This window comes from Palaemon carinicauda, chromosome 14 (assembly GCF_036898095.1).
Source record: "Palaemon carinicauda isolate YSFRI2023 chromosome 14, ASM3689809v2, whole genome shotgun sequence".
NCBI lineage: Eukaryota > Metazoa > Arthropoda > Malacostraca > Decapoda > Palaemonidae > Palaemon > Palaemon carinicauda.
This window is the reverse complement of record NC_090738.1, coordinates 43,350,701-43,366,302: the sequence shown is the minus strand read 5'-3', so window position 1 is coordinate 43,366,302 and position 15,602 is coordinate 43,350,701. Positions and strand designations below refer to the sequence as shown.

The 15,602-nt window shown below is 44.1% G+C and overlaps 1 protein-coding gene across 3 annotated transcripts in view; it reads left to right on the top strand.

The window, feature by feature from the left end:
* The window catches only part of LOC137653558 (centromere-associated protein E-like), an 892,913-nt gene that overhangs the window by 728,436 nt on the left and 148,875 nt on the right, over positions 1–15,602 (top strand). For all 3 annotated transcript variants that reach the window (XM_068387057.1, XM_068387056.1, XM_068387055.1), the window contains 4 exons: positions 7,662–7,861; positions 8,232–8,396; positions 8,505–8,809; positions 8,969–9,103. In XM_068387057.1, the coding sequence (XP_068243158.1) occupies positions 7,662–7,861; positions 8,232–8,396; positions 8,505–8,809; positions 8,969–9,103 (805 nt within the window). The remainder of the gene's footprint in view (positions 1–7,661; positions 7,862–8,231; positions 8,397–8,504; positions 8,810–8,968; positions 9,104–15,602) is intronic.

Genomic DNA, 15,602 nt, shown 5'->3' with positions numbered 1-15,602 from the left:
ACAAGAGAAATGTCACCAAACTTGCAAAATAAAGGAAAAAACATAAACATAAGGGAAATACAAGTTGCTTTAATCAGAGATGAATGCCAAAAACAGCTATAAGGGTATCTTAAAAAGAACATAAATCCACTTGGTAGAACAATTGACAAAAAAGGTAAGGTATAATAATGCCGTGAGTGATGATATATACAGATACTCAGGAGTCAAAAATTTACAAATATAATAATAGTAATCAGGTGTGAAACCAACGAATACAAATAGGGTATAAATGAGGCAGGTAAGGGGGAGAGATAAAATGACAAGGAATTAACATGTGAGTTACCTGGGGGTAACTACGCTCCCTGCAGCTACTGTAAGAAATTTAAGGGCTTCCAAATGTTTAAGATAGTGTTTCTTGAACACTGACGGTGACTTCCACCTTGTATACCTGGAAAGATCCGTAAAATTCATGTGGTGAAAAAAGTTCACCGAAGTAGCAACCGCTCTGATATCATGTGCAAGAGGAAAAGAGTCAGGGCTAGCTTGTTTAATAAAATACAAAATTTGTTGCCTGATCCCTTTAATGGTAATAGTACCGCCTTGTTCTCTAACGAATAGAGGCCCCGAGGAGTTAGAGGAGGTCCGGGATAAATAAGACCTAAGAGTAGTAACAGGGCACAGAGACGGATCTTGCGTGAGGGGAACAATTTTCCAGGAGGACCATCTGTTCTGAGGGTCTTCGTTCTTAGCTAAAAAGAATTTGTTAGGTGAAAGAAGGACCTCTCCCGAAGGAAGGAACTCAATATGACCCGGGTCTCTTGACAAAGCTGCCAGTTCAGAAATTCTTGCCCCGGAAGCCAAACTCACCAGGAAAAGTGTTTTCCTGAGAAGGGGAATGTAATCACAAGAACTGTTAATGGTATCAGAAGCCAATTTGAGTACATCATTAAGGAACCAGGTAACCGGGGTAGGACGAGTAACCGGTTTCAGTCTGGCACAGGCTTTCGGAATTGAAGCTAACAAAGAGTCGGTTAAGTCTATGTTAAAACCCACTAGGAAGATCTTTTTCAAGACAGATTTAATAGTGGTGATAGTATTGGCTGCCAGACTTGATTCTAATAAAGTTCTAAAGAAAGTGACTGTAAGGTTCAAGTTCATACAGTGTACGTCTGAGTCTATCAAAAATTTAGCCAACTTTTTAACCGCAGAATCATATTGGCGGATGGTGGAATCCCGTTTATCTGATTCTAGGAACAGGGTGTTTTGAGGATCGATATTGGCACCATGCATAGCCGCAAACTTCATGAAGTCCATAAAGTTAGGGCGCTCTGAATGTTTGAGAAAGCGTACACAACGCGTGTTTGTACTATCTGAGACAGAACCGGATTGGGTATCGGGTGAGGATGTAGTCTCAACTCTCGCAGGAGAGGGTACCAATTGCTCTTGGGCCAGTTGGGTGCGACCAAGGCTACTCGTCCCTTGAAGGATCTCAGTTTGTCTAGGACTTTCAGTAAAAGATTCACCGGGGGAAAGAGATAAATCCTTTCCCAGATGTCCCAATTCTGTGACATGGCGTCTGTGGCGTAGGCCTGAGGGTCTAGATTGGGAGCCACATATACTCTCAATTTGTGGTTGGACTCCGTGGCGAAGAGGTCCACTTGGAGACCCGGAACCCGAGAGAGAATCCACCGGAATGACTTTAGATCGAGTGACCATTCCGATTCTAGAGGGGAGGTCCGGGACAAGGCGTCTGCAACTACGTTCCGGACTCCCGCCAGGTGGACAGCTGAAAGATGCCAACGGTTCGAAGCTGCTAGGGAGAATATGGCTACTAGAACATGGTTCAGAGGCCCTGATTTTGATCCGCCTCTGTTGAGGCAGCGGACCACCACTTCGCTGTCGAGAACCAGACGAAGGTGTTGTCTCTTGGATGGAGCGAGACGTTTCAGGGTTAGAAGAACTGCCATGGCCTCCAGCACATTGATGTGGAATTGGCGGAATAAGGGAGACCAAAGACCTTGAACTTTCCTGAGCTGAGAATAGCCTCCCCAACCTGATAGGGATGCGTCTGTGTGAATGATTAACTTCGGAGGCGGAAATCGAAGGGGAACTGACTTTGACAGATTGTTGGCCCTTGTCCAAGGTAGAAGTCTTTCCCGGAGAATGGGAGGAAGGCGGACTTTCCTGTCCCGGAGCTTCCGGTTCGCCCTCGAACGCCAGACACGATTGATATCTTTCAATTTTGCTTTCAGAAGTAGATCCGTCACTGAAGCAAATTGAAGGGACCCTAGGATCCTCTCTTGGAGTCGTCTGGAACTTACTTTGTCTTTGAGAAAGCGTTTGGTGTTCATTGCAATCTCTAACCTCTTGGGTTTGGGAAGACACAGAGTGTGAGATATAAGATCCCATTGCAGGCCGAGCCATTGGAACTTTGATTTCGGAAGAAGACGGGACTTCTTGAAGTTGATCTGGAAGCCTAGAGATTGAAGGTATTGGATGACTCTGTGAGTGGCTTTTAGGCAATTTTGGGAGGTGTCTGACCAAATGAGCCAGTCGTCCAGATAGGCTACTACTTGAATCCCTTGATTTCTGAGTTCCTGAACAGCAACTTCTGCTAACTTTGTGAAGATCCTTGGGGCGATGTTGAGCCCGAAAGGCATCACCTTGAAGGAGTAATTTTTGTTTCCTAGGCGGAAGCCTAGATACGGACGGAAGTGTCTCGCTATCGGGACGTGATAATAGGCGTCTGTAAGATCAATAGAGGTGGTGACGGCCCCACGGGGAAGTAAGGTCCGCACCTGCGAGACGGTAAGCATTCGAAACTTGTCGCATTGAATGGACAAGTTGAGAAGGGATAGGTCTAGAATTACTCTTCTCTTGTCCGAATCCTTGTTCGGGACACTGAACAGCCGACCCTGAAACTTCAGGTGTTTCGTTTCTTGTATGGCGTTCTTTTGTAACAGGTCCTGGACAAATTCGACTAGGTCCGGAGTGGAATGCTGATGAAATCTGTTCGGTGGAGGAGGTCCTTGAATCCAACTCCACCCCAGTCCCTTGGAGATGATACTGAAAGCCCAGGGACTGAACCTCCATTTGTTGCGGAAGGCATAAAGCCTCCCCCCTACCCGCTGCACCTCAGTATTGGCTTGAGGAGTTGCCTCCACGTCCGCCTCGGAAGTTCTTTCCCTTGCGAAAGAATCTACCTCTACCTCTGTTCTGGTATGAACCACGGTGGTAGCCTCTACCTCTGTTATAACCCTGGGAAGAGCCTTGAGCCTCATAAGATTGGTTAAAGGCTGGAGAGGTGGTGGAGGCACCGGGAAGCTGGCTCTTAGGGAGCAGAACGGTGACATAGTCGTCCGAGGAAGGAGCCTGAGAGGTGGAAGGCTGTGCAGGAACAGCAGGAGATGGAGGAAGAGGCTGCCGGAAAACGGACGAGCTACTCTGCTGTTGCCGGAACTGAGTGGAGGTATACGGGCGGAGCCTCTTCCTACCCCGGGCTTGGTAACTTGCGGGATCATATTTCCGCTTAGGAGTCAAACCCCAACGGGCTTTAAGGCTCTGATTGACTCTAGTAGCCTCTGCTAAGACTTCCTCCACAAGATCCTCAGGGAAAAGATTTGGACCCCAACAAGAGGACCGGATAAGTTTATTCGGCTCGTGCCTAATAGTCGCCTCAGCCAGGACGTGTTTGCGGCACCTACGTTTAGTAAGAGCAAAGTCATACAAGTCAAAATATAACGACTGCAAAGTAGCCTTATTGAGAGACTTAAAGATACTCTCAGTATCTTAAGTCAAGGCTATCGACTCCGTAGACGTGGCCAAGTTCAAAGTTCGACCAACACGTAGGCGGGAATCATACTCCTGTTTAATAAGGGATTCCGGGAGACGGAGAAGCCGTTCACTAAACATTACTGACGCACAGTCCGCTGTTAGCTTGCCAGAAGTAAAGGTGGTATGGACATTGTCCCAACACTCATTACCTGAAGGAAGAAGGAGGGAGATCGGATCTACCTCTCGGATGGGAGGCAAGGGCTTCTCCTCCAGAGCATATTGAAAAGCAAGCTCTGCAATCTTATTGACGCATGGAGTCACGGTATTCTTGTCCATTAAGAACATTGTGAAAGAACTTTTATGAGGCGTCAACATGGTATTGGTGCAACCTATATCATTCAGAAACCTAGCCCAAACAGATTGGGCTTGTTCCTTTGGGAAAATAACGGTCTCTTTGGGGACCTTATCCAGCCGAACCAGAGCTTCCTCGGTAAGCCTGGCATAACCATGAAATGGAAATGCGAGACCAGGAGGAAAGAATTCAAAATCCTCTAGTGGACGAGTACCAAGACCTTCCAACGTTAACATCCCGTCTGAGAATGGGGAATGAAGAGCCATGCGCCAAGGGTTATTCTTGGTAAACGGCGGAAGCTTAGAGGCATCCGGGATGAGAGAACTTTGAACTCGTTCCGGAGCACCATGCTCTAATGCCCCAAGTCTCTGACCAATGTTAGAGAACATCGTGTCCATCTTGGCCTGCATTTCCGACACAATCTTAGATTGCATCTCCGACACAATGCGAAGCATGGCTGATTCGGAAAGGCCCGGGTTAGGAGCAGAGGTGGCGGATTGTACTCCCGGGTCGTGAGACTTAGAGGAGGAGCCGGAAGCCTTAGTTGACGGGTTTGTATTCGATTTGGAACTACGGGAAGCCTTGTGGGGCTTACAAGCTTTTGGCAAAGTTCTAGATATAGACTTATCTTTGGGGGGAACCGGGTGTGATCGGTGAGACGAATCGCGGTCCCCAGAAAAACCATGGAAAGAAGAGAGATCAGATGAAGAAGAAAGAGCGGGGCTGAGGATAGGAATCTCAGCGCCGGTAACACCTGCCTCACTTACCACCCTACCTGCATCCGGATCATCCAGCAACATAGGTTCCACATCCAGGTTCAAGGAGGCAACATTGTCTTCCAGATCTCCGGGGGCATCCAACGGATCTTGTTCCTGGTCAATGAATCCCGCAATAGTGGCATCAATGTCGGTAATGATGGGTGCCGCAACATGCCTAGCCACAGCGGCTGAAGACTTGGCATTAGGGTAGATCATCGCACAGTAGTCTTCAGATAGGACGTAAGGCTGTTTCGATTTCACGTTTCGGGCAAATCCCCCAACCCACACTTTCAGTGTGGCCCGAGCCGCAGTCTTCTGCTCCGGGGATGCCTGAAATAATAGTGGGAATTACAGAAAGGAAGATTCCCGGCGGTCCTTCAAGACCATAGAAATCTTACTAAATAGTGTATGTATACCAAATAAAGGTAAAATAATTAGAAAGACAACATAGCCAACGGGACTCACCGAATCAGATCCGAGGGTGGTGATGAGGTCAAAACAGACCATACAATTATCAGGGTGCCAGACTACAATGTCTTCCAGCTGAACTCCGCAGAGGGCGTGAGACCTACACACAGTATGGCCACAAGGCTGGTGAAGAACAGCCGCACAGGCCGTCGTCTGACAATGCACCATCTATAAAAAGAATAGTATATGAGAAACTGTAATTCTCTTAAGTAGGGGCGGGTCCGGAGGACCCGGGACTAAACATAAGTCTAACTTAAGACTAGAGCTTAACTGTAATACTCTTAAGTAGGGGCGGGTCCGGAAGACCCGGGCCTAAACATAAGTCTAACTTAAGACTAGAGTATAGCTATCCATTCCGGTCGAGCCGGGATCATAAAGAAGGATGTAACAAAGAATTAAGACACATTGTGTCTGATTTCCCGGAGCGAGGCTAAGCCCCGGACCGGGAAATAAAAGTACATCCATAAACCAATACATATAGGAACTCCGGGATAGTGATCTGTCATATATAATCATAGGAACTGTTATAAATTAAGAGTGGGGCGGAACCGTAGATAAGAACCACCAACAGAACCCGGAGGGTTTCGTATAACATAATAAAAGTGTGATAGGTGAATATAAAATAGGGTGCACCGGGATCCTACTCTGTTGACCGGTGGCCAACCCGTCTAGACAGAGACGAAACCGCCGGGACACCCGGAGGACCAAGTCCATAAACACTGAACTACCCCCTCTAAAAGGAGGGAAGGCAACGGTCCCCTAGGGGAGGGGGGAGAGAAGCCTAGCCACCAACCTAGCGAGAGGGGGAGCTTGGGGGAGGATCACGTGATACGGAGTAGCAGGGCTACCAACTGACGATCCCCAAACACTACCAAAACAGATCATACGGAGTAATAAGCACAAATATTCATTATAAAAGTAATAGCGTTGAAAAATATATAAATATACACATAAAAAATTTGGGCAAGGCATGTAAAATAATGAATAAATCCCGAAGGACAACATCCTGATGGCTTAAATAATAAAATTCTGCCGCCCAGTAACGAAGGTCGGCAAGCCATCTACGATACGTAATATGATATCGGCCCTAAATATGAACCACAAGGGTTCTAAACGCTAAATAATGAATATCCACAATAAAACATATAAAAATTTAAACTAATAATAAAAATAATACACTTAGTAACACCGCGAGTGAAACTAAAAGCTCTCAAAACAGGAGTACCAACCGTAAACGGAATCGAGCAAGACCGAGATGATCGAAGAGAATAAACTCCTATAATTTAAATATTAAACGGTCTAGATTGCTCAAAACACAGCAAAACATAGCTTGGTACTTAACTTAGACGGTGTCTCCTGGGAAACCGATGTAGAAGCCATAATCCACGGAAAATAAGGCAAAAATACGAGAGCACAAACAAGCGGGTTACCACACAGGCGTGCTAAAAAGGAGTTGGGTTCTGAGCGGATGCAGAGTTGGTGGTGCCGAGTGAGGTTGAACGGCTCTCCTCTATTGGGGTCTTTGTCGTGGATGAATCTAAATAGTGCGGGACCTCTGGATTATACGCCCAATTCTATACCGACACCAATAGGTGAGCGAGCTAGTTAACCTAGCACTCCTTTACATTTTTTCTCTGGTATATTTAGCAGTAAATTACCTAAGAATAAGTGCTAATAGGAGCTTATTCACTGGCCGGCACAGGTTCAAGCCCAGAAATACTTACTTGGTAATCATCAATTCCTCCCTCACCTCCCATATAGTGATGTGAAAAGATATGTTTAGGATATGTACAGGTATATGACAACCCCAACTATACATGTATTAGGTTGGTGGTATTAATGGATCTTTGGTGATATTCCCTCCCATGGCCCTATCTTTCAGGCCTACTGGGCATCACAGTGAATGGGGAGATGGGAGAGTTACTGGCATAGAAATTTTATTGGTTTAATAGAGGTTGGGAAACTAGTAACTTTGATGGTTAAAGCATGATAACTACCAAGTAAGTATTAAAATAATAAATCTTATCATTAGAAATATGACACTTCACCTGTTAACAGTAATCACGATACTATTGCCATTAACATTCAGTGGTCACAATGATAATTATAAAGTTGAGGAACCTAGACAGAAATCAATTGCACCAAAAAAAGTAGTCTTTTAAGATCTTTTCAGTTGACAAATAATTGTGTTTGTTTCAGTTTGACTTCCTTTTATGGAATGATTGCAGTAGTTGTAGGAAATGGATTGTGTGCATATTTTTGTTTTTTTTGGGGGGGCTCAAATTATTGTTTTATATATTGTGGTTAATTTTACCATTGTTATATTTTAGTTACTGATGTTGGTCCAAATACCCTTGCCATTAGTAGTGAGAGATACGAAGTCAAGACTGCTCAAAGGCAAAGCAAACATAAAACTCCTAAAGATTCACCCCTCCAGTCATGCCAGTCTCCAGATGATCAGTGTTCTAGGGAAGAGGGTCAAGAAGATGAGGAGATAAAAGAGATCAGTGATGCTGGGAAAGAAAATAAGGTAATTTTTTAACAATTTAGAATGGTGTATGATTATTTCATGGTCATATCTGCTGGAGGGGTGTGGGCAGGTAAATTTCCTATATATAAAAGGTTGCTTCCACATCGTATGAAGGTCATTGAGTTCTGTCCTATTCTGTTCTTTTTCCGCACCTCTCCCTCTCTTTTAAATTATTTTGTTACCTCAATAATTTGACAAAAATTTGTAAGTGAATCTTTGACCTCACCAAAAGGGGTATTAATGAGGACGTCAGTATCATAGAGTAGTTTTTTGTTGGTCTTTATTTTATTGCTCTACAATTACTGTAATTGAGAACTATACAACAGGAAAATTCTCATAAGACTAACCTGAGTATTTCAATTGTATCCAGGAAGCTATTTCTTCAGAAGAAACTGGGAAAGTGAAGGACTCCATGGAGAAGCTGCTAGAGGAAAATAAAGATTTGAAGTTCGAATTGATTCGACAGGGTTGCAGGAAAGAATTGGAGATCAAGCTTCTGAAGCAAGAGATTAAGGAAGAAAAGGATGAAAAAAAGGTAAGCTTTTTCTCTTTTGTTTTAGAATACTTCTATGTATATAGCTTTTATTCTAAGAAAAACTATTATATATGGCTCTATATAATCTGATTGAAATATTCGTTTTAGGAATTGGAAAATGAAAAGCAAAGTTTGGCTATGGCAAGAGAAAGGGAAGTCAGAAAACTCAAAGCTGAAATGTCTGAAATGCAAGAGAAAATAAAGGCAATACAAAATCGTCAAGGATCATTAGAGCGTGAAAAGCAAAGTTTGGCTATGGCAAGAGAAAATGAAGTCAGAAAATTAAAAACTGAAATTTCTGAAATGCAAAAGGGAAAAAAGGCATTACAAACTCGCCAAGGATCATTAGAGGGCAAATATCAGAGTTCTGTTCGCCGTATAGAAGAACTTGATGTTAGATTAACTGAAGAACGGTATGTACTTTGCTAATTTCGTTTTACTTTACTGTGATTAGTTTCTGTGTAATATTATATTTTGGTGTGTACTGTGCAAGTGAACATATCAGAATTCCAATTTTTTGTATTTTTGTATAGGAAAGTTTATGAAATATTTCAATTTTATTTTTTCTGCAGGCAACGTAGCACTGTTTTGGAAGCTGAAGTGAACTGGCTCAAGGAATCACTCTCCAGTAGTGCTAGATGTGCACATGAAGCAGAAGTAAAGTACCTTTGTGTTAAAAGGGACATTGCAGAGTTGTTTTTAAACAGGTGTGCCATTGTTTCATAATTTTTTTCTCTTTTATACTTGATTATATTCTCTCCATGTCAGTGCCATTTAATTATTCTTGTTCCCAAATTTTTTTTTAGGGATTTGTGGACAACCTTTTACTAGCCAAAATGTAATTACATTATGTAACTCGCTGAAAATTACTTTTTATTCATGCAAACTTATATTTAGCCTACATTTGTGTCCTAAGAAAATAGTCTTCATTCTGCATTCAAAAGAAAATTGTGTGCAAATTGGGATTACTGTACATTTGCCTAATGGGTCGTGAGGCTGCAGGCATCGAGAAACCTTGCATTTATTTTAGTTTGGACAATTAACTGTAAGAAAAAATGTGGTGTTGGAAAACAAGAGCTTTGAAAATATACGTGTAATTTCACAAAAAATCCATTTCTGGGTCGACCTGTGGCGGCCGGTGAAAAGGGGTCCTTCTAATACACTTTTCTGATAAAATCTTCCAATTATACCAGAGAAAGATAAAAGCATGGAATGCAGAGTTTACAACCCTCGCGTGAGCACCTTGTGGGTGTCGTGTATAAAGCAAAGGCGCGTGAAATCCACTATTCATAGGTTGTCTTCCATTTAGTTAATTCCTTCGTCAAAGGGATGGGCCGATACAGAGGCCCTAGCCAACCTACCAGAGCCACGCCACCCCCGCCCGACGCGAGCGCCATCTGAACATCATCCTTCTTTTTGGACTACAACATTGTGGGATTTTTTTGTGGTGCTCTCGGCTATTTTCACACTCGTGGATTTATTTCGTCATGTCCGAAGCTCCATCTTCACCCATTCCAATGTTAAGTACCATAGTTTGTTTTGACAGCTTTTTGTAGTACCGGGCTTTTGTTATATATCCAATATAGTCTGTTTTATCATTCCCGTCTGGCCCTTCCACGGCAGCCATTGTTTGTTCTCTTGTCTTGGGGAATTCATCTTAGTCTGCCCGTTTAGTACTCTGTCACTTAGGTTCTTGGTTAAGTCCCTGGCCTTATGCCTTTTGAACCGTTATTATTTTTATCGTTATTATGCTCATGGTACTTTTTGCTAGCAAGTCCAGCCTACGAACAAGATTAGCGTTCTAGCTTTGTTATTGTTTAGTACCCGCCCCACTCGACTTTTCTATTTAATTTGGGTTTTAGCAGATGCTATTCTTCGTTCGTAGTCTTATCTTGATGTACAATTTTATTTTATACGTTTATAATAGTGTTGCGTGCTTATTGGTCCTGATTTTGTGTCCAAGAGAGCGAGAGCTTGGGGTTCCCGTATTCTGTTCGCAGTCACGAGTTACCCCTTTCTCTCGTTTTCTTTCTTATCTCAGGTGGGTGAGCGGATTTCCTGTTCTCCGTTTTGTGCGTTCAACGGGTTCTCCCTCCCTCACCTCTCCCCCTACGGGTGTATGATAACTTACGAGTTATTTAATTTTGGTTACTTTTCAATAGTTAGCGTTATTTATTAGGTCCGAGTTCCGTCCTCTCCCCATTACGGCTTGGGAGTAGTTATGAACTTTTTTCCACTCCGCCTTCAGTTCTACTCCGCCATGAGGGATTCTCAATGACTTTAGAACTATTGTTTTATTTATATATTGTTTACTTACATGGGACGGGGTTCATATTGTTTAGATACAACCCTCCGGTGGCCCTTACTACGGTCTCAGGCCACGGCCATATCCACACAATAGCCTTTGTTATTACAATTGAGTTTTTATTCACAATATAATTATTCAGGACCTTTCATCTCCCTCCGGCTTCACCGGAGATCGTAAATACGCTTTACTATTATCTTAGCCTTAGCCTTTAGCTGCGGCTTGTGTTATAAATTTCACAATTGAATTTCTGGGCTCCGACCTGTGCCGCGCAGTGAAATACTCCTAGAGCACTATTTCTAAGGAATATAACTGCTATATATTACCAGAGAAAAAAAGCATAGGAATGCCAGGTTGAACCCAGCTCGCTCACCTATATAAGGTGTCGGTATAAAATACTGGGGCGTGATAATTCACAACCAGAGGTCTCGCACTATTTAGATATCTCCTCTTCAAAATCCCCGCCACAGCGAGGTGCCGTTCAACACTACTACCACTAACCCAACCCACGCCAGTGACGTCACTCCTTTATAGCACTTGTTGTTGTTGAGTCCAACATGTTTTTTTCTCGTGTTTGCCCTTGGATTTGTCATTGTTTTGTAATCAGTGGCCGATTCCCGTGGTGCCCCGTCGAAGTTGGGTGCTTTGTCCGTGAGTTTTGGCGAGATTGGGCAGTGTGGCCTCTGTTTTTGTTGGTGGAGAAGTGTTTATGTGTGGGTGGCGTCCCCGTTCTTGCCGTTCGTGGTTCGGCTCTGCCCTTTTTCTCGTTGGTTCGTCCGTCATTGATATTTGTTCGAACTTTTGGGTTTCCAAAGGTCTGGGGTGGAGTTGGATAGAATGGCCCCCTCCACCAACCAGTTTTCATCAACATCCAACGGAAGAGCTAGTCTTATATGAAAACGATTTATTGCAAAAGGAAGCAATAAAGAAAGTAAATCGTTTGTAATTTCAGGATCACTTGTTCAGCGGGCCAAAGAAAGACTCAGAATAGCGAAGAGTAATCCTAGACCTGTCGCTTCTGAATTCTTACATTTAATGCGACAAGTTTCACATGCTGACCATCTCTCAGGTTCGGACCTTGCTTTTCTGTGGGGCCGTCACCTCCCCTATGGATCTTGCAGACGTTTGCTATCATGTTCCGGAAGCAAGGCATTTTCGTCCGTTTCTAGGCTTCAACTAGGCAAACTGCCTCACAGCAACTACAGAGTGATAATCTCTTACAACAGTTTTGGTTCCAAATCAACTTCGAGAAATCTCGTTTGGTCCCGAGGACAAGTTTCAATGGTTAGGATTCAATGGGTTCTATGCTCCCACACTCTGTCTCCCAACAGCCAAGAGGAACGATATAGCAAAACATAATACGTTTTCTCAAAGACAAATTGTCTTCCAGAAGAAATCAAGAGAGAATCCTGGGTGCCCTCCAGTTTGCCTCAGTAACAGATATACTACTGAAGGCCAGACTGAAAGATATAAGTCGAGTATGGTGCTCCAGGAAAACGAGTAATATCGAGACAAAGGGCTCGACTCCAACCAATTCTGAAGAAAAGACTTCAACCATGGACAAAGGTCAAAATCTGGCAAATCCGTTTCCTTACAATATCCACCCCCAAGCTCGTCATTTACACAGACGCCTCCCTAACAGGCGGGGGGGGGGGGGGGGGAATACTCTCAGTACACGAAAGTCCTGGGACTATGGTCGACAATATTCTGCCAACTTCATATCAATGTTTTAGAGGCCATGGCGGTATTTTTGACCTTAAGCAACCGGCTCCAGCCAAAAACCAACATATCAGGTTTCTTCTAGATAGATAGTGGCGGACGCACTTTCGAGGACAACTCCGCTGGAGTCGGAGTGGTCACTAGACCCAATGTCCTTCAGTTGGATTCTTTCTCAGGTTCCGGATCTCCAGATAGATCTGTTTGCAACAAAGTCCAACTACAACTAGAGTGCTACGTAGCTCCCAGCCCGGATCCTCGGGCTTACGCCACAGACGCACTATCATTAGTCTGGAACACTTGGGAGAGAATTTACCTATTCCCACCAATAAATCTGTCGATGAAAGTGTTAGACAAGCTCAGGACTTTCAAAGGCCAAGTTGCTCTAGTAGCCCCCATCTGGCCCAAGCACAACGGGTTTCCCCTTCTGGTGGAACTGGGTCTCCACCTCGACAGATCCCCAATCCAATACTAACACAAGCAGTACAACTCGCTGTGTGTTAGCTTCCTCAAATTCAGAATGCCCTACCTTTCTGGACTTTATGAAATTTGCAGCTCAAGAGGTGCAGATATTGATCCTCAAATACGTTATTTTTAGAATCAGATAAGAGGGGATCCACCCTTCGACAGTATGATTCGGCTGTTATGAAAATTGCCAGTTTTTAAGGGACTCAAAGGTTGAGACGATGTCTATGAATCTGACAGTAACCTTCTTCAGAATTTTATTTGAATCAGACTTAGCGACTTGTACTATTACCACAAATTAAGTCAGCCTTGAAGGTTTTACAATTGGCTTTAATATTGCCCTTACAGATTCTTACTTCTCATCCATCCCGAGAACCTGCGCCAGATTGAAACCATCAACTCACCCTAGCTCAGTTTCCTGGTTTCTGAATGACGTACTTAAGTTGGCTTCAGACACTCTTAACGAGACTTGCCATTATATTCCATTGGTTAGGAAATCCTTGTTCTTAATGAACCTGACTTCTGGCGCCAGAATATCAGAACTTTCAGCCTTGTCTAGAGATCCAGGTCATATTGAATTTCTCTCGTCAGGGGAAGTACTCCTTTCCCCTGACAAAAGATTTTTAGCGAAAATGAGGACCCCCAGGACAGACGGTTCCCCTGGAAGATTGTCCCACTTCCGCAGGACCCATCTTTATGTCCAGTAAACACTCTGGAAGCCTACTTAAACATATCTCCCGTTCAGTCTTCGGGGCCCTTACCCATTAGAGAAGGTGAAGAACCATCATCCTGAAAGGACTCAGACAGAAGATTCTGCATTTCATTAACGGGCTACCTAGAATCATTCCCACATCACTCCCTCACGTCCATGATATATGAGCTGTAGCTACCTCAGTTAATTACTATGAACTTCACTGGACTTACTAAATATACAGGCCGGAAGTCTCCAACAGTATTTAAACGCCACTGCTTAAAACCTCTGGAAGCCTTATATTTGCTACAGTGGCAGCAGGGAATGTGATTCCTCCTGAACATAGTGAACCTTAATCAACTATGTCTTGCTATCCTCTTACCTGTTATTTTGGATTTTATTTTACTTCCTCAGGTATTGTTCCAAGATTTGGGACCATTTCTCTGGTACTATTTCACTGCGCGGCACAGGTCGGAGCCCAGAAAAGGGATTTTGACGAAGGAAAAATCTATTTCTGGGCGAGAGACCTGTGCCGCCCAGTGAACCCTCCCTTGACTTCCCTCTCAACATGGGCCCCAAACCTTGGGTGCTATGAGGAGTGACGTCACTGGCGTGGGTTGGGTTAGTGGTAGTAGTGTTGAACGGCACCTCGCTGTGGCGGGGATTTTGAAGAGGAGATATCTAAATAGTGCGAGACCTCTGGTTGTGAATTATCACGCCCCAGTATTTTATACCGACACCTTATATAGGTGAGCGAGCTGGGTTCAACCTGGCATTCCTATGCTTTTTTTCTCTGGTAATATATAGCAGTTATATTCCTTAGAAATAGTGCTCTAGGAGTATTTCACTGGGCGGCACAGGTCTCTCGCCCAGAAATAGATTTTTCCTTCGTCAAAATCCCTTTATTAGCCACAATTGAATTATTCAGGACATCTCATCGCCCTCCGGCTTCACCGGAGGTTGCCCATACACTTCACACTTATATTTGCCTTGCCTTTAGCTAAGGCTTGTGTTTTATATTTATTTTAAGGGCCTGTCACTGCTTCCCCGACCCTCAGAGGTCGGCAGATTGCTTTAGATTATTTATTCTTCTGTCATTAACAGATTTTAGTTAAATGCAAACAATCGAATATAAAAGCACCAGCAATGGTATGGGGCTGTATCATCTTAAAAAGTGATATTCAGACATTAGTTAAATGCAATATTGGAGCTTAAGGGAATTCAGTGAGAGCCGGAGCTCTATAATAATAGGGTTTTTTAACCCCTTATCAGAGTTTCAAGGAACACCAAGACTCATGTCTCCTTTCTTTTACAGAAGGTCCGTTGTACTGCCCAAGGATGCCCTGCCTCGTTCAACGACCCCGTTGGGCATGACCTCTGTCGGTCCCATGCGCACTGCTCCATCCCCTTTATCCGGGAACCGGGACAGGCCCAATATATGGTCTGGTTCCCGGATTTGTGCTCGCTCTGTTACGAGCTGTCCTCAATTCTACTGAACGATGATGTAAGTGGGTTTTCCTTTTGTTCCTTATTTCTCTTTGGCAGACACTAATTTAGCCATTAATATGATATACACAGTATATTTTGGAGAGCAAACCCCCTCCTGCATCACTAATCACTGCAAATCTTTCAGGCCGATGATGACTCTCTTCGATCAGCAAGGGCTACTCTTCGTCCTTGGGTGTCGGGCTTCGGCAGGAATGCCCCGTCTGGCGCACCCTATCTCCTCGATGGAGACATGGCCTCCCGTCTCTTCCCAGGCTCGACTTCTGCTGCAGTCTCCCCTGAAGTTGCTGCCCCCTTAATTGAAGAAGTCAGGGCCACCATTTCCGCGGAGGACGAACTCCTCATACCGCTGGACGTGGCAGATCTAGATATAGACGTAGAACCCAGGGACGAGCAGGTAAGTGGTGCCGAGTTGGTGGAAACCCTTTTCTCTCCTACTCCCTCTTCTACCTCTTCCTTTCTAGGTTTTGATAACTCTAAAGATTCTCCTCGGGATCCCTCTACCTCCGTACGACCCAAGGTG